Source organism: Pristiophorus japonicus, chromosome 5, assembly GCF_044704955.1.
Source record: "Pristiophorus japonicus isolate sPriJap1 chromosome 5, sPriJap1.hap1, whole genome shotgun sequence".
NCBI lineage: Eukaryota > Metazoa > Chordata > Chondrichthyes > Pristiophoridae > Pristiophorus > Pristiophorus japonicus.
In genome coordinates, this window is record NC_091981.1 from 195,977,982 (window position 1) to 196,005,908 (window position 27,927).

Here is a 27,927-nt window from a genome sequence, read left to right on the forward strand (position 1 = left end):
ATAACTGAGACCCCAGCACTGATCCTCGCGGCACCGCACTAGTTCCAGCCTGCCAAACTGAAAAAGACACGTCCTACTCTCTTTTTTCTGTATGTTAACCATTCCTCTATCCATGCAAATTTATTACCCACAATCCCATACCTTGTGTAATAACCTTTTATGTGGCACCTTATCGAATGCCTTTTGGAAATCCAAATATACTACATCCACTGGTTCCCCTTTATCTATCCTGCTGGTTAAATTTGTCAAACACGATTCCCCTTTCATAAAATCATGTTGACTCTGCCTAATCATGTTATAATTTTTTATGTGCCTTGACACTACTTCCTTAACAATGGATTCTGGAATGTTCCTGATGACTGATATCAGGTTAACTAGGATGTAATTCCCTGTTTTCTCTCTCCCTCCTTTCTTGAATAGCGGTGTTACTTTTGCTACCTTCCAATCCGCTGGGACCATTCTCGAATCTATGGAATTTTGAAAGAGCAAAACCAAAGCATCCACTATCTCTGCAGCCACCTCTTTTAGAAACCTAGGATGTTGGCTTTCAGGTCAAGGGGATTTGTTGGCTTTTAGTCCCATCAGTTTCTCTAGTACTTCTTCTCCACTTATGTAAATTACATTAAGTTCCTTATCCTCATTAGACTCTTGGTTCCCCACCATTTTTGATATGCTTTTTGTGTCTTCTACCGTGAAGACAGATACAAAATATTTGTTTAACTTTTCTGCCATTTCCTTATTCCCCATAATAATTTCTCCTGCCTCAGTCTCTAAGGGACCAATGTTTACTTTTGCAACTCTCTTCCTTTTTACATACTTGTAGGAGCTCTTACAATCTGTTTTTATATTTCTTGCTAGCTTTCTCTCATAGTCTATTTTTTTCCCTTTTTATCAATTTGTTGGTCATCCTTTGCTGGTTTCTGAAACTCTCCAAATCCTCAGACTTACTAGTATTCTTCACAACAGTATTCATTTCTTCTTTCAATCTAATGCTATCCTTAACTTCTTTAGTTAGCCACAGATGGATCACTTTTTCCGTGGAGTTTTTGTTTCTCAATGGAATATATTTTTGTTGAGAATTATGCAATATTTACTTAAATGTAAGCCACTGCTTAATCACAGAGATCTCCTGCTTCCCAGAGTGCAGTGTATGAAGGAAGTGATTAATGTTACAAGTTGGTTTTCTGCAGTGCACTGCAACACATGATTTTGCATTGAATTTGTTTTCATTGAAATGAAAAAAAAAGCATATATCCATTGTAGAATCCCTATTAAATTGTAAAACCAGTGAATGTTCTGAATATCTCTTAAATGGTTACAGTGATGATACAATTCCAATTGTAAAATGCAGCCACTGCTGAGCACGTGGAGATTTTAAGGCTGCAGTGCTTCTGTTTTAATTGGTATCCATGTTTCTATTCATCACTGTTATTTTTGATAAAGTAACTCTTACAAACTAGTGTTTTCATGTTTTGGTCAGGGAAGGAGTGAAATTTTTTTTCAGCTGTGTCTTTTTAATATTTCTGTTATCTTTGACAACGACAATCGGAAAATATTGTTACCATGTAATGTTTATACATCTCTGTGCACACCCATGTCACCCATTAAATTAATAATTTGTTCCTCAATATTTAAGATTTGTATAATTTTATGGAAAGACAAAATGCCAGAACTAATGTCCTGATCACAAAGCTGGACTCTTCTAGCTTTCAGATTCAATATCTGAATATTTTCTGGGTGATGTAATTATTTGTGGCAACTCAATAAAGATATGACTTAATGCGTTGAGTAGGCCTGTGATTAGTGTATTTCCCAGTATGCTTTTGACATGGCCTAGTAGGAGAGCAACATTCAGTTGAATGGTAAGATTAATAAGCCTGACAAGAAGTCACCAATAATTTCAGATTGAGAAATGATTGCATTTTCCTGACTTCTCATCAGATTACATCAATCACATCAAATAGTTGAATATGTAATGTTATAAGGCAACTGGCTTGTTGAAGTTGTGAATCGGTTTACAAAATATAAAGGCTACAAGGCTCCTAATAGATCTGGAACATGGTAGAATGTAACATAGGAACAGCTAGATGAAAAAAGACCAAGGTCCATCTAGTTCATCATCTATTAACCTGGTAGTCACATGAAACAATGAGAATGGATTTGTTGACCATTCATAGCAATTAATCTCGATCAATTAGTCTAGAAAAGACCGAGACATTAAGCAAGGAAAAATCCCAGTGCTGGAAAGCTTTGGGAACCATAAGTGCAAAATCACCTATTGCTCCCAAGCATGCTACACTTATCAAATGTCATGTCTCAAATTACTGTACACCAAACTATTATTTTCTGAAAGAAATCTAAACAATTTGCATTTGAATGAATCAGCACTATCTGCAGCCACCTTTTCTCCAAGAGCCTGTTACATAGATTGACTACTCGATCACTGAAATAATGGCCGGAATTCTTACCTGTGAGGTGAGTCTGGTGGGGGGGGGGGGGGGGGGGGGCTGCATCGCGGTTTGGCTTCCTGAACCTCTCGGCAGCGACTGTTCATTTTGTCTGTTGTGTATCTGTAAAGCATGCACTCCCATGCTCCGCCACCAGGGAGCGCATCTCCTGAAGTCCCAAGGGATCCCAGCATCCCTTGGGAGCACTGTATATAAGCCGGCCCCCAAGGCCTGTTCCTCACTCTGGAGTGTCTTAATAAAGACTGAGGTCACTGTTACTTTAACCTCCCTGTGTGCAGTCTCATCTGTGTTAGGAACACAATAACTGGCGACGAGTATATGAATCCAACGCAAAGATGCAGCAAACTGTGGGCATCCTGGAGAAGTTCTCGGAGGGTGAGGACTGGGAAGCCTATGTCGAATGGCTAGACCAGTACTTTGTAGCCAACGAGCTGGACGGAGAAGGAAGCGCTGCAAAAAGGAGAGCGGTCCTCCTCACGGTCTGCGGGGCACCGACCTACAGCCTCATGAAGAACCTTCTGGCTCCGGTGAAACCCACAGATAAGTCATATGAGGAGCTGTGTACACTGGTTCGGGAACATCTTAACTCGAGGGAGAGTGTGCTGATGGCGAGGTATCGGTTCTACACGTACCAGCGATCTGAAGGTCAGGAAGTGGCAAGCTACGTCGCCGAGCTAAGGCGACTTGCAGGACAATGTGAGTTTGATGGCTACCTGGAGCAAATGCTCAGAGACTTTGTTGTACTGGGCATTGGCCACGAGACCATCCTACGAAAACTTTTGACTGTAGAGATACCGACCCTCAGTAAGGCCATTGCGATAGCACAGGCGTTTATATCCACCAGTGATAACACCAAACAAATCTCTCAGCACACAAGTGCTAGCAATGTTCATAAATTAACTGGAACTGTGTTTGCGAGCAGAAATGTACAGGGCAGAAACCACGAGACTGCAACTGCCAGCAGGCCTCAGGTGACCCAGATGACTCAGAATCCGCAACAAAGGATGAATGCAAGGCAATTCACATCTTGTTGGCGTTGTGCAGGCATCCTTTCAGCCTATTCATGCCGCTTTAAAGGATATGTTTGCAAGAGCTGTGGAATGGGGCACCTCCAATGAGCTTGCAAAAGTGCTGCAAGCTCTGCAAAACCTGCTAACCACCATATGGCAGAGGAAGATCGGTCCATGGTTGATCAAAGCAATTTTGAGCCTCAGAGAGAGGAGGCAGATGCTGAAGTACGCAGGGTGCACACATTTTCGACGAAATAGACACCTATAATGCTAAATGTAGAATTGAATGACTTACCCGAAGCCATGGAACTGGACACTGGCGCTAGCCAATCCATCATGAGTAAAAAGATGTTTGAGAGACTGTAGTGCAACAAAGCACTCAGACTAGCCCTGAACCCCATCCACACGAAACCGAGAACGTACACCAAAGAGCTTATCACTGTCCTGGGCAACGCCATGGTCAAGGTCACCTACGAGGGCATGGTGCACGAACTGTCACTCTGGATTGTTCCGGGCGATGGCCCCATACTGCTTGGAAGGAGCTGGCTGGGCAAAATCCGCTGGAACTGGGATGACATCCGAGCGCTATACATGTCAATAAGGCCTCATGTACCCAGGTTCTTCACAAATTTCCTTCCCTTTTTGAGCCAGGCATTGGAAACTTTTCCGGGAGGAAGCTGCGGATCCACTTGGTCCCAGAGGCATGACCCATCCACCGCAAGGCGCGAGCGGTACCTCACATGATAAAGGAGAGAGTGGAAATCGAGCTGGACAGGCTGCAATGCGAGGGCATCATCTCCCCAGTGGAATTCAGCGAGTGGGTCAGTCCGATTGTTCCAGTACTCAAAAATGATGGCATGGTCAGGATTTGCAGCTATTATAAAGTAACTATTAATCGTTTCTCGCTACAGGACCAATACCCGCTACCTAAGGCAGATGACCTATTTGCGACGCTGGCAGGAGGCAAGACGTTCATCAAGCTCGACCTGACTTCGGCCTACATGACGCAGGAGCTGGAGGAGTCTTTGAAGGGCCTCACCTGCATCAACACGCACAAGGGACTGTTCATCTACAACAGATGCCCGTTTGGAATTTGGTCGGCTGCAGTGATCTTCCAGAGAAACATAGAGAGCCTACTCAAGTCGGTACCACACACCGTGGTTTTTCAGGACGACATATTGGTCACGGGTCGGGACACCGTCGAGCACCTACAAAACCTGGAGGAGGTCCTCCAGCGACTGGATTGCGTAGGGCTGCGGCTGAAGAGGTCGCAATGCGTCTTCATGGCAACAGAAGTGGAGTTTTTGGGGAGAAAGATCGCGGCGGATGGCATTCGGCCCACAGACGCCAAGACAGGGGCTATCAGGAATGTGCCCAGGCCACAGAATGTCATGGAGTTGCGGTCGTTCCTGGGACTCCTCAACTATTTTGGTAACTTCCTACCAGGGTTAAGCATCCCCTTAGAGCCCCTCCATGTGTTATTGCGTAAAGGTGAGAACTGGGTATGGGGAAAAAAAAACAAGTAATTGCTTTTGAGAAAGCCAGAAACATTTTATGCTCCAACAAGCTGCTTGTATTGTATAACCCGTGTAAAAGACTTGTGCTAGCATGTGATGCGTCGTCGTACGGAGTCGGATGTGTATTACAACAAGCTAATGTTGCGGGGAAGTTGCAACCTGTCGCCTATGCCTCCAGGAGCTTGTCTAAGGCTGAGAGGGCCGACAGCATGATTGAGAAAGTGGCATTAGCGCGTGTGTTCGGGGTAAAGAAAATGCATCAGTACCTGTTGGGCCTCAAATTTGAGCTGGAAACCGATCACAAGCCCCTCATATCCCTGTTCGCTGAAAACAAGGGGATAAACACTAATGCCTCAGCCCGCATACAAAGGTGGGCACTCGCGCCACAGGCCAGGCATGGAAGTGTTTGAAAATGATAAATCACCTGCCATGGCCGGCCAAGATCCTCTGCTGTCCCTAGTAAAAAATGTGTACTGCATGGGAGCTGGGCCAGCATCCCCGTTGAAATGCAAGAGCTAATCAAGCCGTTCCAGCGGTGAAAGGATGAGTTGTTCATTCAGGCAGACTGCCTGTTGTGGGGTAACCACGTAGTGCTACCCAAAAAGGGCAGGGAGACGTTCATCTCGGATCTCCACAGCACACACCCGGGTATAGTAATGGTGAAAGCGATAGCCAGATCCCACATGTGGTGGCCCGGTATCGACTCTGACTTAAGAGTCCTGTGTACGGCAATGCAGCATGTGTGCTCAGTTGAGCAACGCGCCCAGAGAGGCACCGCTAAGTTTGTGGTCCTGGCCCTCCAGACCTTGGTCGAGGATCCATGTCGACTATGCACGCCCGTTTCTCGGTAAAATGTTCCTGGTGATAATGGATGCTTTTTCAAAATGGATTGAATGTGAAATAATGTCGGGAAGTACCGCCACCGCCACCATTGAAAGCCTGAGGCCATCTTTGCCACCCACGGCCTGCCTGACATACTGGTCAGTGACAACAGGCCATGTTTCACCAGTGCCGAATTTAAAGAATTCATGACCCGCAATGGGATCAAACATGTCAACTCAGCCCCGTTTAAACCAGCCTCCAAAGGGCAGGCAGAGCGGGCAGTACAAACAATCAAAGAGAGCCTTAAACAAGTCACAGAAGGCTCACTCCAAACCCGCCTGTCCTGAGTACTGCTCAGCTACCGCACGAGACCCCACTTGCTCACAGGGTTGCCCCGGCTGAGCTACTCATGAAAAGGACACTTAAAACCAGACTCTCGCTGGTTCACCCAACCTGCATGATGAGGTAGAGAGCAGGCGGCAGCAACAAAATGTAAACGATGGTCGCGCCACTGTGTCACGGGAAATTGATCTGAATGACCCTGCTTATGTGCTAAACTATGGACATGGTCCCAAGTGGATCGCGGGCACGGTGATAGCTAAAGAAGGGAGTAGGGTGTTTATAGTCAAACTAGACAATGGACAAATTTGCAGAAAGCACCTGGACCAAACGAGGCTGCAGTTCACAGACTGCCCTGAACAACCCACAGCATACACCACCTTTTTCGAGCCCAAAACACACACCCAAAGCATCAACGACACCATCCTGGACCAGGAAATCGAACCCATCATGCCCAACAGCCCAACAAGGCCAGGCTCACCCAGCAGCACTGCAGGGCCAACAATACGCCAGCCCAGTGAGGGCACAGACAACACACCAGAACAGACATTTGTACTGAGGCGATCCACCAGGGAAACAAAGGCTCCCGACCGCCTCACCTTGTAAATACTTTTCACTTGGACTTTGGGGGGGGTGCGATGTTGTGTATCTGTAAAGCATGCACTCCTATGTTCCACCACCAGGGAGTGCATCTCCTGAAGTCCCAAAGGATCCCAGCATCCCTTGGGAGTACTGTATATAAGCCGGTCCCTAAGGCCTGTTCCTCACACTGGAGTGTCTTATTAAAGACTGAGGTCACTGTTACTTTAACTTCCCTGTGTGCAGTCTCATCTGTGTTAGGAACACAATATTGTCTATAACTGAATTAAATCAATTGAGTTAGGCCTGCGGGTTCCCCGGCCAATTAAATGGAATGGGTCTGATGACATCATCGATGACTTGCCTTGAGCTCAGATCTTTAAAGGGGCCTTCCACACATGACACTTGAAGATTGTTGGATGAGCATCACAGGTCTTTGGGAGGAGTGTGGTTAGTGAGATATTGAAGATTTTCACTCTGAGGCTTGAGGGAAGCATGGAGTCCCAACGGCACCCAGATTGTCCTGTTCCTTGCTAAAGGGAGCAAGAGACCAGCCACCGAGACCGAGGGCATGGTTGGAGATTGCTCAGGAGGTCAACAGCAGGGCTGTTGTCAGCTGTTCTGGGATTCAATGCCGCAAAAGATTAAATGATCTAATGATGTCAGGAAAGGTGAGTGCAATGCCACATTCAACGACATCCTGATGTGCGTGTCACCCCAACCCCATCAGTCAGCTTCCAAGCCTACTGCACGTCAATCCTCACACCTACCTACTTTGCAAGGTGCACCCATCTCTCACTTGCTAAGCACCTACTCACAACCCCATCTGACTAAGCACAACTGACACCCTCAATCTCATGCAATCATAGGGCTAAATTTTGGCCCAGCTCGTTTTTTGGCGCACTTACTGGAGATGCACCGCTATTCTCCATTCAGAAGTGCGCCGAAAAATTTCCTTCCCACTTTGGCCACTGTCTGTCCTCCCTGTGGTCAAGTCGGAGGTGGAGCCAGCATCCTGCACCGAAAACAGTGCCGAGACATCTGCACATGCGCAGTAGAGTGTCCACGCATGTGCAGTAGCTCCTTGCCCCCAATCTCTCCATGTCTTGCTGCAGCCGCTGTGTGAGACCCGATGCCGGCCAAATGTTGTTGTGAGTAGGGGTAATTGATTTGAAACTTTAAGAATCTAGAAATTGCACCAGGAGGCCATTCGGTCAGGGCTAGGGGCAGGTGGGCAGGAGAACTGATAGAAATCATCCAGGCAGAAGCACTATCAGTTCTCCTGCCCGCCCCTAGCCCTGGCCGAGTGGCTTCCCGGTGCGATCGATCCAGTATAATCATTGCAAACAAAAAGTTGTTTAAATTAGTTGTGAGATTAGGGCAATTTCACGCAACTATCTTTTACTACTTTTATTTTTGTAGTTTAAGCTTCCTGAATGCTTCTGTTGCATAGTAAATTAACTTTGCGAAGTTTGTCATATGATGTCCTGTATAGCTGTTTGATCCTATTCACATTCTTTAGTCATTAAGTTTCTTTATTAGTGACCAAATTAAATTTTAATCTTTTGAAACTCACTCGGCCAGGGCAGGGGGTGGGCAGGCAGGAGAACTGATAGAAATCATCCAGGCACGAGCACTATCAGTTCTGCTGGCCTCCCGCCCCTATCCCAGGCTGAATGGCCTCCGATGTACCTACCTGTGCTGATTTCTTAACTCTCTGCAAGGGTTTTCTGAAGTGGTCACATACGATGGCCCTAAGTAGATTTGGAGTAACTATTAGCCGGCCAAAGTGCCTAAATGGGCAAAACTGGCATTGGTGGCTGGTAACGCCCTCTTTTGAGAAAAAAAACGAAACTAAAAAAATCATAACTAACTCACTTACACTGGTGCAAATTGAATGTGTAAAATGGGGATTTTTAAGTTAGACCAGAAAAACCAAGTTACTTCAAAAAAAACCGGAGCAACTCCTGGCAAAAATTGAGCCCACAGGATGTAATGCCACAGAAGGAGGCCATTTGGCACTGTCACACCACTCTCTCATAGTTACCATCTACAGATGTAGCCCATTCATTCCTTACACTCATTCCATCACTCTCACTCAAAGTTCTCTACTTTCCCTCCTGGCAGGAGTAGAGAGCGCAGAACATCTGGGAGAGGCAGAGAACCAGAGATGGCCCTCCAATTTACAGCAGAGGAGGAAGCGCTACAAATAAGTCACGTTGCAGAGCTGCTGGTGGTAGGAGATGGAGAGAGGGGGACCTCCCAGCAACCTGATGACAGAATTAAAGATAATACAGCCACATGGCATACAACAGTCACTCATGGTGACTTGACGTTAGTAGCCAGTGAAACGTCTTCATGTGCATAATGGCAACATTACACATTCTTATCATAAGACTTCTAATTAATCTCTTTACTCTCCCACAGATCCATCAAGTGCCTGCCCCCCCGCCCACCACCAACTGTCCAGGTATTTTGCGGCAAGTGTCTCACCTCCTGGCTCCCCAAAGCCTTTCCATCATCTACAAGGCACAAGTCAGGAATGTGATGGAATACTCTCCCCTTGCCTGGATGAGTGCAGCTCCAACAACACACAAGAAGCTCGACACCATCCAGGACAAAGCAGCCCACTTAATTGGCACCCCATGCACCACCTTCAAAATTAACCCCCTCCATCTCCGGCGCAACGTGGCTGCAGTGTGTACCATCTACAAGGTGCACTGTAACAACTCACCAAGGCTTCTTCGATAGCACCTCGCAAACCCGTGACCTCTACCACCTAGAAGGAAAAGGGCAGCAGGCGCATGAGAGCACCATCATCTGCAAGTTCCTCTCTATGTTAAGCACCATCTTGATTTGCAAATATACCGCCGTTCCTTTATTGTTGCTGGGTCAAATCTTGGAACTTCCTCCCTAACAGCATTGTGGGAGTTCCTTCACCACACGGACTGCAGCGGTTCAAGAAGGCGGCTCACCACCACCTTCTCAAGGGCAATTAGGGATGGGCAATAAATGGTGGACTTGCCAGCGACACCCACATCCCGGAACGAATTAAAAAAACACCTTGGGGGCCGGCGACAAAGAGGTTGATCTTGGAGGCGCAGCAACCAATGTGCGATGCTCTGGCAACCTTTCTAGCCACGATGTGCACGATTGCACAAAGAATGGAGAAGTCCATCTCCAACATGAGCACCAATATATTGTAGGCGATAGCGACAATGTACTGTTCCATGTAAGGGATGGCCACCTGCATGGAGCAGCTAATGCGCCAGTCGAACAAGAACATAATTGCTGTGAACAACAGAGTGCAGATTCTCATTGACCTCATCTCGAGGAGGGATACCAATGTAGACTTGGGCATACATCACCCCACTGATGTGCAGCAAGGTGCTCTTCAGCTTCTTACTAGCAGGGAAGGGCAGGTGGCCCATGAGAGGGATGATGGTAAGAGGGTACATGGAAGTGGGGGCTCTGCTCAAAGTGTTCTCCCCCATTGCCTGCCCCTCAGTCAAAGCCCCACATGCTGCCTTGGAACCCGATGGCTGAGTCTGACCCTGCATAGTCACAGGAGGAGCTGTCTTTGGCAGGGCTGTCACAGGCCCCAAAAACCCAGAGGATGTCTGTCATAAGTTTCCACGCAGCCACAGCAGGGAAGTAAGCAGCCTGCCTCCACCTCTGCTGAAGCCACAGGGGTTGCACCTCATAGAAGCACTCACAAAAGAAAAATGACACAATCATAGATGCACATGGGTGTTTGCCAAAATGTTAGTGTTAAGGTTCAGTTCTATTTATGATGCACAGAAATGTATTTCTTTGCACTACTTTCCCATTCCCTCTTGTCCATTTTTGCCTGCTACCTGGTAAGCGGCTTTGACTTTTGGAGTGAATGGTGAGACATTATTTAACCTCGAGCAGTGAGTGTTTAGCTGACAGGAATGGTTTGGTCATTTTAGGACTGCTTTGTGGTGTTGGTGGTTGGGGGGGGGGCGGGGTTGGTACAGCATCTGGGAGCCATATAGATGCTCTGGTGCAACGTAAGTAAATCAAGCCATTATGAGGCCATCTCGGGCCTCCTCGGTAGCAATGTGTGCTGCTATTGGTGCCATCTCCAGTTCAGGTTCCTCCTCCTCCGAAGAGGCTGTATGCTCTGTGCCTTGCTCCTCCAGCAGCTCCAATCCTCACTGCTGCACTATGTTGTGCAGCGTGCAGAAGGTTGCAGAAATCACCTGAAAATTCCTAAAAGCAAATTCTCTGCACAAAATGGTGTCAGCAACAGCCTTTCCCTTACGCAAGGAAGCAGGTGTAAGGTGTGAGTATTTATGTGCTTTTTCCAGCTGTCACTTAATGAACTCGCACAATGGCCACTGAGCAGCTCGCGACTTGCCTTCACTTGTGAGCTTCCTGAGGTCCGTGAATCCCGTACACAATTAAATAAAGTTGAAACCTCAAGTTAAAAAGGCTGTTAAGAGTCTCTAAACGAGCAGTTAATCGCACGCCTCTCCTGAGCGGGTCCATGGCATGCTTCTAAACTCGCTCGAGTTAAAGGCGGATGTCAGCGGGTTACCACCACACTGTCAATTACGGTGCTTTTAACTGGTGACCCACTCCCAAAACCCGCATGCTCTACAATGTGAAAATTCCGGCCAAAATTTCCGCAGATTAGTTTTGAATTTACCTCCATTCGAGTGCAGGCCGTGTCCTCTGGTTCTACTGTTCTGGACAAGGTGAAACAGCTTATCATGGTCTATATTATCTAGTTCCTTGAGAATCCTAAAAGCAGCAATCACATCCCCACTCAACCTTCTCTTTTCCAGTGGGAACACGGCCAATTTACATAATCGTTCATGATAATCCAATCTCTCTTTCCTCTCAATAACTCTGGTTCCCCCAGGTATTTTCTTAATAGCTGTAATACCTTTTTTATATTACGGTGAGTAGCAGTGCTAGATAAAAGTGTTAATTTTACAATTAACAATTTAACTAACCATTGCTGCTAACACCTTTTTAATAAAAAAATAGGGATCAACTAATATCAGTAAAAAGATTAATACCACTATCAGTTCATGTATAGGCCCCAGGATATCCAAATATGCTGAATTTACAGATAATCAGTTTTTTAAAGCAATTATTCAGTCTTCCCATTCTTTTCTCACTATCTCCACTATATTGGTGACAATTTCTTGTAGGAAAAACTTCAAATCCAGAAATGATGTAATAGCTTTAGCAGTTTCCTCAAACAAGAAGTCAGCTTCATACAAAAGAGGGAAAAAAACTTTAAAACTTGATTGGGTTCAACGAGGAGCAAAGGGGCAACAAGTATACAAAAACGAAATAGAAACAAGCAACAATGAACAACCATTATGCTGCTCAATATCCTACTACATGACCAAAAATGTCCCGGTACAATGTGACACAGAAACTAGTTCCACTGAATAAACACCAGAGGGCACTCTTTTACATTACATCGTCTCAAAAGATTAGTTACTTCCTTGCAAGACACAATGAAATTGTTGCATCTGGTATTAAATTTTTTTTAAATCAGAGGAAACATCAAAGAAATCATATCAAAGAACTTAAGGGACAAGTGAAATCCAAACTGTTCAGTCATCTTTACCTTCAAATGTGTCCTTTGTCAGTTTTCATTTTGCAACTAATCTGTGCCTGTCACTGTATGAATAAAATCTGCAGGATTGAAGGCAGTAGCCAAACAATTACCATCATACTCCTAGCACATGTACACATTTCTCTTGGGGGTTTTTGAAACAAAATCATTTCACTCATTGTCCTTCATACATTCAGTACATACAAAGAGTTTTCATTCACTCTCCTTTCAGTTTGAGAAGGGACACAGAAAGATGCTAAAAGGATAAACTAACTCGGATCTCCTGAGAAAATTCTCGAGAGTGTCCTGCTAGTTTTCTCCCCTTTCGTAAAGCTGCTGATCCATGCAGGGGTATAGTTCAATGGGCACTGGCTTCCATACAGTATCTCACATAAGTGACCATTCTGCATGTATCAGGCCAGATGGTGAGTATGAGATGAATGTTTGACCAATGCAAGCTTGATCTTATTCTCACTTGACCTCCATACATGTATTTCACAACTGGAGCCACTGGACAGTAGTGATCAAGAGTAGAAATCTGTTTGATTCTGATCCCCTCCCGAGCCCAGGGGTGCTGAAGCCAACTTTAGCAACCCTGCACTGCCCTACTTGAAATCAACTAACTCAACACAGACCAGAAATTGAACAGAGATTAATTCTATACTGAGCAGTACTCAATAGAAATTGCAAGCTATCTTTGCAAGGAAAAGAGAAGCATGCACCATGAATCCAGTTACCAAATTTAAACATAAATCTGTGCTAAACTGCCAATAATGCTTATTGTTGGCAGAAACGTCTGATCCCATACCAATCGGCATTGTTGTTGCACTGATCAGCAGTCACAATGAACAGACAGAACTCATTAATCAACTGAGCACATGGAGATGGCATGCTGCATATTTATTACACAATAATGCCAGAAGGACAAGATCCAGCGCAAGCATTGATTATACATATATACTGGTAATGATAGTGTCATGTATTCAACTATTATTGTAACCCATGTATAAGCTGATCTCAGTTGTACACCTTGAGAACATTGACCACAAGGGGGTGAACTTGTAGGAGACACTCCTAACCTGGACTTTCATGTATAAAAGGGGAAGCTCCACCCACCTTCATCACTTGAGGTCTTGGTAATAAAGGTGACTGGTCACAGAGTGACCTTCTCTCAAGTATGGGCCCCATGTGCATTTATACTGTACAGTAAGGACATATCATTGGCGACGAGGATGGGATTTAAACCACGCGAGCATGGCCACTAACAGCACGGAAGAGTGATACTGTGTTGGTGATGATTGGGACGACTTTATTGAGAGATGACAGCAAAGTTTTATCACTAAGGAATGGTTGGGTCGGCCGACAAACGCAGGGCTCATCTCCTGACGGTTTGTGGATCCAGAACGTACTCCCTGATGAAGGACCTTCTAGTGCCAGAGAAGCCGGCAGACAAGACATTCGAAGAGCTCAGTAAGTTGATCGGGGAACACCTTAAACCGGCGAGCAGCATGCACATGGCGAGACACCGGTTTTATACGCACCGGCGGCAAGAAGGGCAAAGCATTCCAGACATCGTGGCAGATCTCCGGCAACTGGCGAGCCTATGTAAGTTCCCAGATGCATGCAGAGTGGAGATGCTGCGAGACTTTTTCATTGAGGGCATCGGGCACGCTGGGGTTTTCAGGAAACTGATTGAGGCCAAAGACTTGACCTTGGAAGTGGTGGCTCTGATAGCCCAGACATTTATCTCAGGGGAGGAAGAGACCAGAATGATGTATGACAAAAATCTTGGCTCAAATGTGGCAAATGACCAGGGAGTCAACATTGTGAACGCATTTGTTGGCCGAATCCTGTCCCAACCATTCCTTAGTGATAAAACTTTGCTGTCGTCTCTCAATAAAGTCTTCCCAATCATCACCAACACAGTTCTCTAGGCAGACAAGGGCAATTGGACATGCCCGAGCATGTAGTCGAACCCAAAGGGGGAATTCAACAGAGACAATGGCTAGCTGAACGGCGATTCATGCCATCGCAATGGACAATGCGGCCAGTAATGGAGCCATCAACCCCTGCGTTTAAGGACAGTTACAGAGACAGTCAGAGACGATCGACTGGTAATGGACCTTTTGTTTCCAACAACGGGGCCTCCAGCTCATGCTGGAGGTGTGGAGGCAAACACCCAGCCAGAGCTTGCAGGTATCAGCAATATACCTGCAGAAACGGCAATGTCAGCGGTCACTTGGCGCATATGTGCAGGAAGTCTGCAGCCAGGTTGATGTACGAGGAGGATGGGCCCGATGTAAGCCCTACGAGGCCAAATGAATACTGGGGGAAATCGCTGGAAGCTGAAGTTCAGCGAGTTCATGTGGAGCACATATACAGTTCGTATACCAGGACGCCATCGATAATGATGAAAATGCTCCTCAATGGCATCCCAATATTAATGGAGCTAGACACAGGGGCCAGCCAGTCCCTGATGAGTATCAAACAGTTTGAAAGGTTGTGGGTGTCCAAGGCCAGGAGGCCAAAATTATTGCCGATTGACGCATAGCTATGGACATATACAAAGGAAATCATTCCGGTGCTCGGTAGCGCCACGGTAGTCGTGACCCACAAAGATTCGGAGAAAAGGTTGCCACTCTGGATTGTCCAGAGGGACACTCCTGCACTACTGGGGAGGAGTTGGCTTGCTGTCATGGACTGGAAATGGGGCGATGTCGATGCAATTTCTTCTGTGGAGCGAGTATCATGCTCACAGGTCCTGGATAAATTTGACTCATTATTTCAACCCGGCATTGGCACTTTTATGGGGGCCAAGGTAGTGATTCACATAAACCCGAATGCCAGGCCAGTACACCACAAGGCCAGAGCGGTGCCATACGTGATGCGGGAAAAGATAGAATGTGAATTGGACCGCCTGCTGAGGGAAGGCATCATCTTGCCAGTCGAATTCAGTGACTGGGCGAGCCCGAATGTGCCGATGCTCAAGGAGGATGGGTCGGTCAGGATATGTGCCGATTACAAGAACACCATCAATCGGGTGTCACTCCAAGACCAGTACCCACGACCGAGAGCGGAGGACTTTTTTACGACGCTATCCGGTGGCAAACTTTTTTCAAAATTGGACCTGACCTCAGCTTACATGACCCAGGAGCTGGCGAGTGAGTCGAAGAAGCTGACCACCATCACGACACACAAGGGGTTGTTTGAGTATAACAGATGTCCGTTTGGGATTCGTTTGGCCGCCGTGATCTTTCAGCGAAATATGGAAAGCCTCCTCAAGTCGATTCCAAAGACGGTGGTTTTTCAAGATGACATCCTCATCACGGGTCACGATACTGAAGAACATCTCCACAACCTGGAGGAGGTGCTACGCAGACTGGACCGGATAGGGCTGCGACTGAAAAAGGTGAAGTGCGTCTTCTTAGCTCCAGAGGTAGAATTCCTGGGGAGGAGGGTAGCAGCAGACGGGATCAGACCTACTGCATCCAAAACGGAAGCGATCCAAGGAGCACCCCAGACCCCGTAACACGACGAAGCTATGTTCGTTCCTGGGGCTCCTGAACTATTTTGGTAGCTTTCTTCCCAAATTGAGCACGCTATTAGGGCCGCTACACGTGCTCCTATGCAAAGATCGTGATTGGGTCTGTGGGGACAGCCAGGAAAGGGCTTTTGTTGGAGCATAACAAATTGCGTGCTCTAACAAACTGTTAAGGTTATATGAGCCGTGTAAGAAACTTGTTTTAACGTGCGATGTGTCATCCTATGGGGTCGGGTGTGTGTTGTAGCATGTAATGCCAATGGTCAGTTACAGCCGGTAGCTTATGCCTCCAGAAGTCTGTCCCAGGCAAAAAGGGGCTACGGGATGGTAGAAAAGGAAGCGCTAGCATGTGTATATGCAGTAAAAAAAATGCACCAGTACCTGTTTGGCAGGAAGTTTGAGTTGGAGACAGATCACAAACCCCTAACGTCTCTTTTGGCCGACAACAAGGCCATAAATGCGAATGCATCGGCCCGCATAGAGAGGTGGGCACTTACGTTAGCCGCCTATGACTACCCAATTCGGCACAGACCGGGCACTGAAAACAGCGCTGATGCACTCAGCAGGCTTCCACTAGCCACCACTCAGGGGGCAACTGAGCATGATGTTGAGATGGTCATGGCTGTTGAAGCTTTCGAAAGCGAAGGCTCACCTGTGACAGTCCGTCAGATTAAAGTCTGGACAAATAAAGACCCGCTACTGACTTTAGTTAAGAAATGTGTCCTGAATGGGGACTGGGCAGCCACGTACGGGGAATGCCCTGAAGAATTTAAACCGTTTCATAGGCGCGAGGATGAAATCTCGATCCAGGCCGATTGCCTACTGTGGGGAAACCGAGTAGTCATGCCCCAGATGGGCAGAGAGGTGTTTATCAGAGAACTTCACAATGAGCACCCGGGCATTGTCATGATGAAGGCAATTGCTAGGTCACACGTTTGGTGGCCAGGGATAGATGCAGACCTGGAACTTTGTGTTCGCAGGTGCAACACGTGTGCTCAGCTGGGCAACGCACTCAGTGAAGCCCCCCTTAGCCCCCCAAGCCCACCAAGCCATGGTCACGCATCCATGTGGACTATGCATGTCCTTTCATGGGAAAAATGTTTTTGGTTGTAGTAGACGCCTACTCCAAATGAACTGAGTGTGCCATTTTAAATTCATGGACATCCTCTGCCACGGTAGAAAGTCTACGGGCAATGTTCGCCGCCCATGGTCTACCGGATGTCTTGGTCAGCGACAATGGCCTGTGCTTCACAAGCACTGAATTCCAGGACTTCATGGCAGGCAATGGAATCAACAATGTCAGAATGGCACCGTTGAAGCCAGCCTCAAACGGCCAGGTGGAACGAGCAGTGCAGATAATCAAACAGGGGATGCTCAGAATCCAAGGGGTTTTCCTACAAAGCCGCTTATCACGCCTCCTGTTGGCCAATAGATCCCGACCACACTCGATCACAGGGGTTCCACCCGCAGAGCTGCTAATGAAAAGGACGCTCAAAACCAGGTTATCCCTTATATACCCTACTATGAAAGAAATTGTTGAGAGCAGGCGTCAGTCACAATGTGACTACCATGACAGGAATGCGAGGGTGCAATGTATTGATGTCAATGACCCTGTTTTTGTCCTTAATTAAGCTGCAGGGCCCAAATGGCTTGCAGACACTGTGATTGCCAAAGAGGGGAATAGGGTTTTGGTAGTTAAACTTACCAATGGACAAATCTGCCGCAAACACGTGGATCAAATTAAAAGGAGGTTCAGCAACCCCATAGAAGAAGCAGAGGAAGAACACGATGTAGAATTTACTCCACCACCGGTGACCGAACACCAGAACCAAGTGGAGGAGAGCCCAGTAACTGTGGGCAGTCCAGACAGGCCTGAGGCACCGCAAACAGCAGACACTCAGGCCAGCGCCAAACAACCGGAGCCCCAACTCAGGCACTCTTCAAGGGAGTGTAAACCACCAGAGAGACTTAACCTGTGATCCCAATAAGACTTTGGGGGGAGGAGGTGATGTCATGTATTCAACTATCATTGTAACCCATGTATAAGCTGACCTAAGTTGTACACCTTGAGAACATTGACCACAAGGGGGGTGAACTTGTGGGAGAGACTCCTAACCTGGACTTTCAGGGAAAAAAGGGGAAGCTCCACCCACCTTCATCACTTGAGGTCTTGGTAATAAAGTTTACTGGTCACAGAGTGATCTTCTCTCAAGTATAGGCCTTGTGTGCATTTATACTGTATAGTAAGGACATGTCAGATAGAATGCCCCATTGTGCTAATGCAGGTTTAGAAGAATACCAGCCTCATCTGCACACTGAAGCTGCAGTTTCTATTCTATCAGTGAGTACGTTTTTTGAGCCGCAGATTAATCTTCTGTGTCTCACAGCGAGGAAACATAAATCACTCATTAAGTTAAATATAAGTGAATGACAATATTCTTTGAATATTTAGAGCTTAAAATCAGACTTGTATTTGAATCTCATCAATTCTGATCGTTCTTAAATGAGAACCAGATGGTTTGAAATATTGGTCTCTCTCTGAGCATTATTGTTACATTACTGGATGCATGTAGTATAGTTTGGACTTCAGCAAAAGTTAGTTAAAATCCCAGTTGTCATTATTATTCAGAGGACATACATTCACTGTTGATGCTGATGATGGAGATGGCACCTACCACCAAACGAGGTGATTTCAGCCCTGCCTATAAAGGCTGCCTTCAAATGTACAACAACAACTAGCATTTATATAGTGCCTTTAACATACTAAAATATCTCAAGATGCTTCACAGGAGTGTAATCAGACAAAACAATTGACATTGAGCCAAAGAAGGAGCCATTAAGACAGATGACAAACAACTTGGTCAAAGAGGTATGTTTTAAGCAGCATCTTAAAGGAGGAGAGAGAAATGGAGAGGTGGAGACACATAGGGAGAGAATTCCAGACCTCAGGACTTTGAAAGTTGAAGGCATGGCTGCTGGTGGTGGAGTAAAGGAAGTGGGGAATGCACAAGAGGTGAGAATTGGAGGAATGCAAAGTTCTTCGAGGATTGTAGGGTTGAAGGAAGTGCAAAGATAGGGAGGGTCGAGGCGATCGAGTGATTTGAAGACAAGAATGGGAATTTGAAATTTGAGGTTTTGGTGGACCGGGAGCCAATGTAGATCAGCAAACACTGAGTGATGGGTGAACAGAACTTGGTGTGAGCTAAAAGAGAACCCAAAAGTATTTTATAAACACATAAATAGTAAAAGGGTAGTCAAAGCAAGGTTGGGACTGATTCGAGACCAAAAAGGAGATATTCTTTTGGAGGCAGAGTGCATAGCTGAGGTATTAAATGAGTACTTTGCATTTGTCGCTACTAGAGAAAAGGATGCTGCCAATGTAGCAGTAAAGGTCGAGGCATTAGCGATATTGGATAGGATAAAAATAGATAAAAAGGAGATCCTCAAAGTAGAAAAGTCACCTGGCCCAGATGAGATGCATCCTAGGTTAACTGAGGGAAGTAAGGGTGGAAATTGCAGAGGCTCTGGCAGCAATCTTTCAATCCTCCTTTGATATGGGGGTGGTGCCAGAGGACTGGAGGATTGCAAATGTTATACCCCTTGTTCAAAAAAAGGGGAGAGGGATAAGCCTGGCAACTACAGGCATGTCAGCCTAATGTCAGTGGCGGGGAAACTTTTAGAGACAATAATTAGAGACAAAATTAATTGGCATTTGGAAAAGAATGGGCTAATAAATAGTCAGCACAGATTTGTTAAAGGTAAATCATGTTTCACTAACTTGATTGAGCTCTTTGATGAAGTTCTTCTTCTTGGCAGTCCCTCGGAGTCGAGGATGACTTACTTCCACACTAACATGAGTTCTAAGGTGGCTGATGAGTCCAATGTGGGATCTGCAGACTCTGTCACAGGTGGGGCAGTGGTGGTCGAAGAGACGGGTGGATGGGGTGCTTGATTTGTTGTACACTCCTTCCGCTGTTTCTACTTGATTTCCATGTGCTCCTGGCGAAGAGACTCGAAGTGTTCAGTGCCTTCCCGGATGCTTCTTCTCCACTTTGAGTGGTCTTGGGCCAGGGATTCCCAAGAGTCAGTGGGGATGTTACATTTTTTCAAGAAGGCTTTGAGGGTGCCCTTGAAGCAATTTCTCTGCCCTCCTGGGGCTCGCTTGCCGTGACGGAGCTCAGAGTTGAGTGCCTGTTTTGTGAGTTGAGTGCCTGTTTTGGGAGTCTTGCATCAGGCATGCGGACTATGTGGCCTGCCCATCGGAGCTGATTGAGCATGGTCAACAGAATAACAGAGAGGGTTGATCAGGGTAGTGTGTTTGATGTTGTGTATATGGACTTTCAAAAGGCGTTTGGCAAAGTACAACATGATAGACGTGTTAGCAAAATTAAAGCCAATGGGATTAAAGGGACAATGGCAGCTTGGATACAGAATTGGCTAAGGAACAGAGAGCAGAGATTAGTGGTGAATGGTTGTTTTTCAGACTGGAGGGATGTATACGGTGGTGTTCCCAGGGGTTGGTATTAGGACCACTGCTCTTTTTAATGTATTTGAATGATTTGGACTTGGGTACATAGGGCATAATTTCAAAGTTTGCAAATGATCCAAAATCAGAAATGTAGAAAACAATGTAGCAGTATTAGGCAGTCCCTCGTATCGAGGATGACCCGCTTCCACACCAAAAAGGGATGAGTTCACAGGTGTTTCAATGAGGGACCTGACATTCTAGATCCCGACCTACATATTGAAGAGTGGAAGGTGTCTGTGCGTGGATTCTTTTAACATGGGGTGGCTGTTGCACACCAGCCACCACATGGACTTGACAGAGCTAGGTCTTGATCCAGTGGCAAGCGTTAACCAAGACGACTGGAGACCAAGCTCTGCTGCATGCTCCTACTATCCATAGATCGCAGTGTGGGCTGGCCCGTGCTGCTCCTGGGCCCCCGCCTCTTCTGGGCCCCTAACCCTCACCTCTCCTGAGCCCCGATCTCTCACCGCTCACCAGCAAGTTCACACTGGGGAGAGACCGTTCACCTGCTCGGAGTGTGGGAAGGGATTCACTCGGTCATCCGACCTGCTAAAACACCAGCGAGTTCACACTGGAGAGATTCCATTCACCTGCTCAGTGTGTGGGAAGGAATTCACTCAGTCACCCAACCTGCTGAGACACCAGTGAGTTCACAAGTGACTGCAGGGGTTGGATTCTGCTGTTATTCACATCCCTACTGAATCGTGTTCATTTTGTTCGTTGGCGTTTGTTTCTGCTGATGCTAATAACCTTTCAGCTAGGCTGGAGTTTAATATTTTGATATTGCAAATAACAGTGTGTCGATATTTGATGTCTCCAAGAGGAGACTAATTGAGAAAACAATGAGCGGGATAATAACAGACTTCAGGAGGACATAGACAGACTGGTGAAATGGGCAGACACATGGCAGATAAAATTTAATGCAAAGAAATGTGAATTGATACATTTTCTTAGAAAGAATGAGGAGAGGCAATATGAACTAAATGATATAATTTTAAAGTGTGTGCAGGAGCAGAGAGACCTGGGGTGCATGTTCACAAACCTTTGCAGGTGACAAGTTGAGAAGCATATGGGATCTTTGGCTTTATTAATAGAGGAATAGAGTAAAAAAGCAAGGAAATTATGCTAAACCTTTATAAAACTCTGGTAAGACCTCAGCTGGAATATTGTGTTCAATTCTGGACACCGCACTGTTGGAAGGATGCCAGGTCCTTGGAGATAGTGCAGAAGAGATTTACTCGAATGGTACCTGGGGAAGCTGAGTTTGTTCTCCTTAGAGCGGAGAATATTAAGAGGCGATTTGGTAGAGATGTTCAAAATCATAAATGGTTTCAATAGAATAAATAAGGATAAGCTGTTTCCAGTGGCAGAAGGGTCGTTAACCAGAGGACACAGATTTAAGGAGACTGGCAAAAGAACCAGAGGCAACATGAGAAACATTTCTTTACACAGCAAGTTGTTGTGATCTGGAATGCACTGCCTGAAAGGGTGGTGGAAGCAGATTTAATCGTAACATTCCAAAGTGAATTAGATAAATACGTAAAGGCAAAAAATGTATAGGGCTATGGGGGAAGAACAGAGTGGCGGCATTAACTGAATACCTCTTTCAAAATGCCGGCACAAGTGTAAAACTTGAAGTTTCCTCAAAATTCAAAGATTCCCGCTCTGTGTGAAGAAACCCTAAGGAAGGATCATTTTGGACTTGCTTAAGATGAACTTTGGGATTTTAAAAGATGCATGGGTCTGCAAGGGAAAAGGGCTGCAAAACCAGGGGATTACTAACCTCTGAAAAAGCCAGTCCTTGGATATTGGAGCTGTCTGGGATATTAGAGCTAAACAAATTGTCTGGGGAACTGTGTAAACTCAAAAATTCTGCTCCCTAGGAGACATTAACATCTCAACAATTGACCCAGAGATAACCAGCTATAGCTCTAAGCATGAAACCCATCCAGCAAATGCATAATATTAATCACTTTTCCGGCCTGCATGGAAACCCAGGCCGAGGCAGACAACGTAAACACCAAAACTAATTTTTACAACCGCAACTCGAATCCAACAGATCGACACATCCTAAACAAGTTACCATTAACGAGCCCGCCAAAATTTAACAAAGAATGACCAAGTCTGCCAAAACTAAGACAAAGAATCAGGTTTGATTTGGCGCGCAGATTAGAAAGGCTCTCAAAGTATAATTGAGGCCCTGTTTCACGGGTTAGGCAGCCTTCTGAGCAACTAAGAACCTCCACTGCACTATCGGGCTCTTGAGCAACCACTGCTCCATCAGTGTCTTCGGCCTCGACGGCACTCCTGGGTTACACTGCTCTGCTACCGAAGAAGAAGGACGAACATCATCAAAAAGGCAGAGAAAAGCAGTTCCCAGTGACTTCGGATATCACCAACTCATTGCGGCAACAACTGACCACAGCCAACGTGATAACATCGAACCACCGCGATCGACGGATCCTAAGAAAGCAACTACTCGAGAAGAAACCGAAGATTCAAAAGTTTTCCACTGTACAATCTATTCCTGGCTTACAACGGGTGAAACATTACCTAAAGTAACCCAAAGCCCTACTCCTACAAGAAGAAAGTGAGTACTCACCCCATAAATCCAAACCGCGCCTTACCGCATCAGCGGACTCAACCCAACTGAAGACTACACAGCAAGAAGTCTTCCACGACGTTCCGGGTATGGCAAGCAGAACCTACAGAGTCCAGCGAACCCCAAAACCATGAACCACTGCTAACTGTCAATAAGAGGATTGGTGAGCATTATCCCTGTTGCCCCAGAGTTTAACCTAGTCAGATTTAGGCATTGGTAAGTGGGAGGTGTATTATTTTCTGTAACCCCTTTTGTATGTGTAATAAAGTGTTCCTTATTCTAGAGATTGTAAGTTTTGACATTGTACTTTTCTTTCCTGAATAAAAACAACGTTTCTTGTGCTAAAACTAGTTGTTTGCTGGTCTTTGTCATATCCCCAAATAAATCCAAAGTCTCGAACCCAGGGAGTGAGAGCGATTCGAACCAGTCAGAAGGTCAGAAGTGAACCTGACCCCCACACCATCCCCTACACAAGAATGATGGGCCAAATGCTGTGCTGTATCATTGTATTCCATTCTAGGATACGGACAACAGAGTTTTGCATTTCAATCCGCACATAACTGATTAATGCTGAAACTTCGTTACAAGCAAATTTCCGAAATCATTGGCGCCATTCCAGAGTTCCAGCCACCAAAACACCACTTAGCTTATTAACATAGCTTTGCCCCACGTAATAGACCAGAGATTGCGATTTCCTCCATTTAAACTAATTCTGAATGGCCCAAAAGTTTAGATGCAGCAGGACCCAAAGTCACAATTTCTGACTTTTTATAGTGAATGTTTTTAAGCGTTTTTTAACTTCTCTTTACTGTGACCTGCACTTTATTTTCTATATTTTTATGGCATCAGAACCTGTTACATTAAAAAGAGAAAAGCTTCCATAGTTTCATTTTCTTAAAAGTAAATGTGCATAAATGACGATTTGATGGCATCAAACTCAAATGTTATAACATCAGTAAGATAAAGAGGGACTTAAAGAAAATAAACACTGTATGGTCTGTGCTTTTCTCTGGCCCGAATGTTTATGTTGATTTCTGCTTATTTTACGGTGGTTATGCTGATGAGATTCTCAGGAAATTTTGGTGAAAGTCGGCAAGATAGGCATAGAAACCCACCTAAATTTCAGCATAAATTGGATTGAGAAAATCCTGGCACACTGAATTCTTTCTTAGCTCACCCAAAAAATGACCAGTATTGTTACATTTTTAGAGGAGAGAGATTTGTTTATATTGTTCACACTTACCCACGACTCTCCCGAGGAACAAGGTCTTCAGTGAGTTAAACTTTATATCTGAGGTTGCTGGCAGGCTGTAAGGAACTGGAGGATAATGATCCAGCTGAACAAAGAATGAAAAAAAGATTAAAAAACTGCTAGGTTAAATTGAAATAATATTTAATTATTTAAATTACTAACACTCTTGTATGTCAACAATATGGTACTTGAATATTCATCCATTGAGTTTTTAATTACAATCTGCCTTTTAACCAAATATTAAATATTATGGCATTTCCTGGAATTGCTTTAGTTGGGATTTTAAAGTACAATTAGATAATGCAGGCTCTATAATGTTCTGCTGAATGATAAGCAGGACACTTTCAGTAAATTTCATTGAGAGTGGTAATATGGTGAAATGCCTGCATAGAATTGAGTTATGTAAAAGGATTCTTACATTGGGTAAATCGTTTCAGTTGAATTCTTTATGTTCCTAAATATACTACTTTGAAACCCAAGTTCAAATTAATTACATCTGATTTAATCTTGTACAGTACATCAACATAGGCAGTCCCTCGGAATCGAGGAAGACTTGCTTCCACTCTAAAAATTAGTCCTTAGGTGGCTGAGCAGTCCAATACGAGAGCCACAGTCTCTGTCACAGGGGGTGGGACAGATAGTCATTGAGGGGAGGGGTGGGTGGGACAGGTTTGCCGCATGCTCTTTCCGCAGCCTGCGCTTGATTTCTGCATGCTCTCGGCAATGAGACTCGAGGTGCTCAGCGCCCTTCCGGATGCACTTCCTCCACTTAGGGCAGTCTTTGGCCAGGGACTCCCAGGTGTCAGTGGGGACGTTGCACTTTATCAGGGAGGCTTTGAGGATGTCCTTGTAAAGTTTCCTCTGCCCACCTTTGGCTCGTTTGCCATGAAGGAGTTCCGAGTAGAGCGCTTGCTTTGGGAGTCTCGTGTCTGACATGCGAACAATGTGGTCTGCCCAGCGAAGCTGATCAAGTGTGGTCAGTGCTTTAATGCTGGGGATGTTGGCCTGGTCGAGGACGCTAATGTTGGTGTGTCCGTCCTCCCAGGGGATTTGCAGGATCTTGCGGAAACATTGCTGGTGGTATTTCTCCAGCGACTTGAGGTGTCTACTGTACAGTATAGTACAGTACAACAGTGACTTCAACAGTACTTAATTGACTGGAAAACACTTTGGGCCCGAAATTTATCGACATACCATCCATTACTGCCTGCGTACTGCCCGCTTACCGCTCAAAACTGCGATTTTGGTGAACAAACACCTACATACCGCCGACATACCGCTCGGCAGAATATTCATCATTGACATGCCACCGAGTGGTATGCATACCATCCGGCGTGCAGGACCGCCCGCATACCATCCAAAAAGTCCTATTTTCATCGCACACCGCCAACATACCACCGGAGCTGCATACGTCCTGTAAAAGGTGGTTTTAGGCGATGTTAAGTGGGCGGGAATGGGCGGTAGTGCTCGGAGCCGCCATTTTAAAATCGGGAACAGTCAGCTAAAGCAGCACCTCTGTATTTCTGAGGTGAACAGTGACTTTACAATGCAATTTACAGTGGAAAAGGTATTTTTATTGGTACTGAGTAACAAAAGGTCAAAGACATTTTAGGTATATTTAAAAAGAATGGGGCCTGTACTATCTCAACCTGTATTGCTGTCTACTGGAGGATACAGTTGCGAGAAAGTTTACTGAGCAGAGTTATCAGGGTAATGGAGGTGGTCGCAGACTAATGAGGAGGAGGAGGCCTTACCCCCAAAGGATTTTCAGGGAGAAGCATTCATACTTGGACCTGACCGATCGACAGTGCATTCGAAGGCTGTGCTTCTGAAAACAAGTGATCAATGAGATTTTCCAGCTCATTAAGGCAGACCTGCAGCCCAGTGCCACCAACATGACTGCACTCTCTGTCGAGATGAACGTGACTGCGGTGCTTTCCTTTTATGCAAGTGGCTTTTTTCAGGCATCAGCTGGGGACATATGCCATATTTACAAAAGGATATGTTTGCTTTGGAGGCAGTTCAGAGAAGGTTCACAAGGTTGATTCCAGAGATGAGGGGGTTGACTTATGATGAAAGGTTGAGTAGGTTGGGCCTCTACTCATTGGAATTCAGAAGAATGAGAGGTGATCTTATCGAAACGTATAGGATTATGAGAGGGCTTGACAAGGTGGATGCAGAGAGGATGTTTCCACTGATAGGGGAGACTAGAACTAGAGGGCATGATCTTAGAATAAGGGGCCGCCCATTTAAAACAGAGATGAGGAGAAATTTCTTCTCTCAGAGGGTTGTGGATCTGTGGAATTCGCTGTCTCAGAGAGCTGTAGAAGCTGGGACATTGAATAAATTTAAGACATCAACAGACAGTTTCTTAAACGATAAGGGAATAGGGGGTTTATCGAGAGCAGGCAGGGAAGTGGACCTGAGTCTATGATCGTATTAAATGGTGGAGCAGGCTTGCGGGGCCGTATGGTCTACTCCTGCTCCTATTTCTTATGTTCTTATGTTCTCCGTACGCTACTCATTGGTGCATTCGACAGGTAACCGAAGCACTGTATGCACGCCAGATGGAATTTATAAACTTCCCAATGACCAGGGAGGCACAGAGTGACAGGGCTTTGGAATTTGCATGCATTGCCGGCTTCCCCAAGGTGCAGGGTACTGTTGACTGTACCCATATTGCCCTGCAAACGCCATTACAGGAGGCGGAGGTGTACCGAAACCATAAGGGATTCCACTCCCTCAATGTGCAACTCGTATGCGACCAGACACAGCGCATAATGGCAGTAAATGCGAACTTTCCAGGGAGCATCCATGATGCGCACATCTTGCGAGAGAGCATCGTGTTTGACCTGTTGAAGTCTGAGCCACAAGGTAAATGCTGGATGTTGGGGGACAAAGGATACCGCATCGCCACCTGGCTCTTGACTCTCCCTGTGGAACCCTCAGACAGATGCCGAGCAACGATAAAGTAAGAGCCTTATAGCCACACATAATATTATTGAATAAAGACAATAGGAGTGCTGAAGCAGCGCTTTTGATGCTTGGACCACTCGGGAGGCAGGCTGCAATACCACCCTGAGCAGGTTGCTCAGTTCACAGTGGTATGCTACATGTTGCATAATTTAACAATCATACGGGGACAGGAATTGTCACAGAGGACTGCGGGATCACCTGGGGAGAGAGTGCTGGAGGAAGAAGAGGAAAATGAGGGGGAGGAGGATGAGCAGGAGCTTCCAGATGAACCTATGGCACCACCCACTCGCCCCCGTCCCCCCCCACCCACAACACCACAGTGGAGGGCACACAAAGCATATGCCACTGCAATATTGTTACGTCAGTAGCTCATAAATGAACCCTTTGCTTGAATGTGGAAAGCTGCATTTTGGGACCCTGATGACCTTGATGACTGTTACGCCAAAGGTTTGACACTGTAGAAGAGAGTGTTTAAATTCAATTCAAACGTTTATGTAAAAATGTCAACAATATAAACAATTTAAAAACTTTGTAAAACTTAGAACTATAAAACTACTGTAACAACTTTAATAACAACTTTAACAAAACTTTAACAACTTTAATAAACTTTAAAAAATCAAACTTCAATTATTCAATGAAAAGTACAACAAAAGACCTTTTACTGTCCTCGACCACGACCTCAACCTTGACC

At 45.7% G+C, this 27,927-nt stretch overlaps 1 protein-coding gene across 6 annotated transcripts in view; it reads right to left on the bottom strand.

Annotated features, from left to right (window-relative positions):
• The window catches only part of LOC139264555 (contactin-associated protein-like 2), a 2,534,539-nt gene that overhangs the window by 166,028 nt on the left and 2,340,584 nt on the right, over window positions 1-27,927 (bottom strand). For all 6 annotated transcript variants that reach the window (XM_070881196.1, XM_070881199.1, XM_070881197.1 and 3 more), the window contains one exon: window positions 24,252-24,345. In XM_070881196.1, the coding sequence (XP_070737297.1) occupies window positions 24,252-24,345 (94 nt within the window). The remainder of the gene's footprint in view (window positions 1-24,251; window positions 24,346-27,927) is intronic.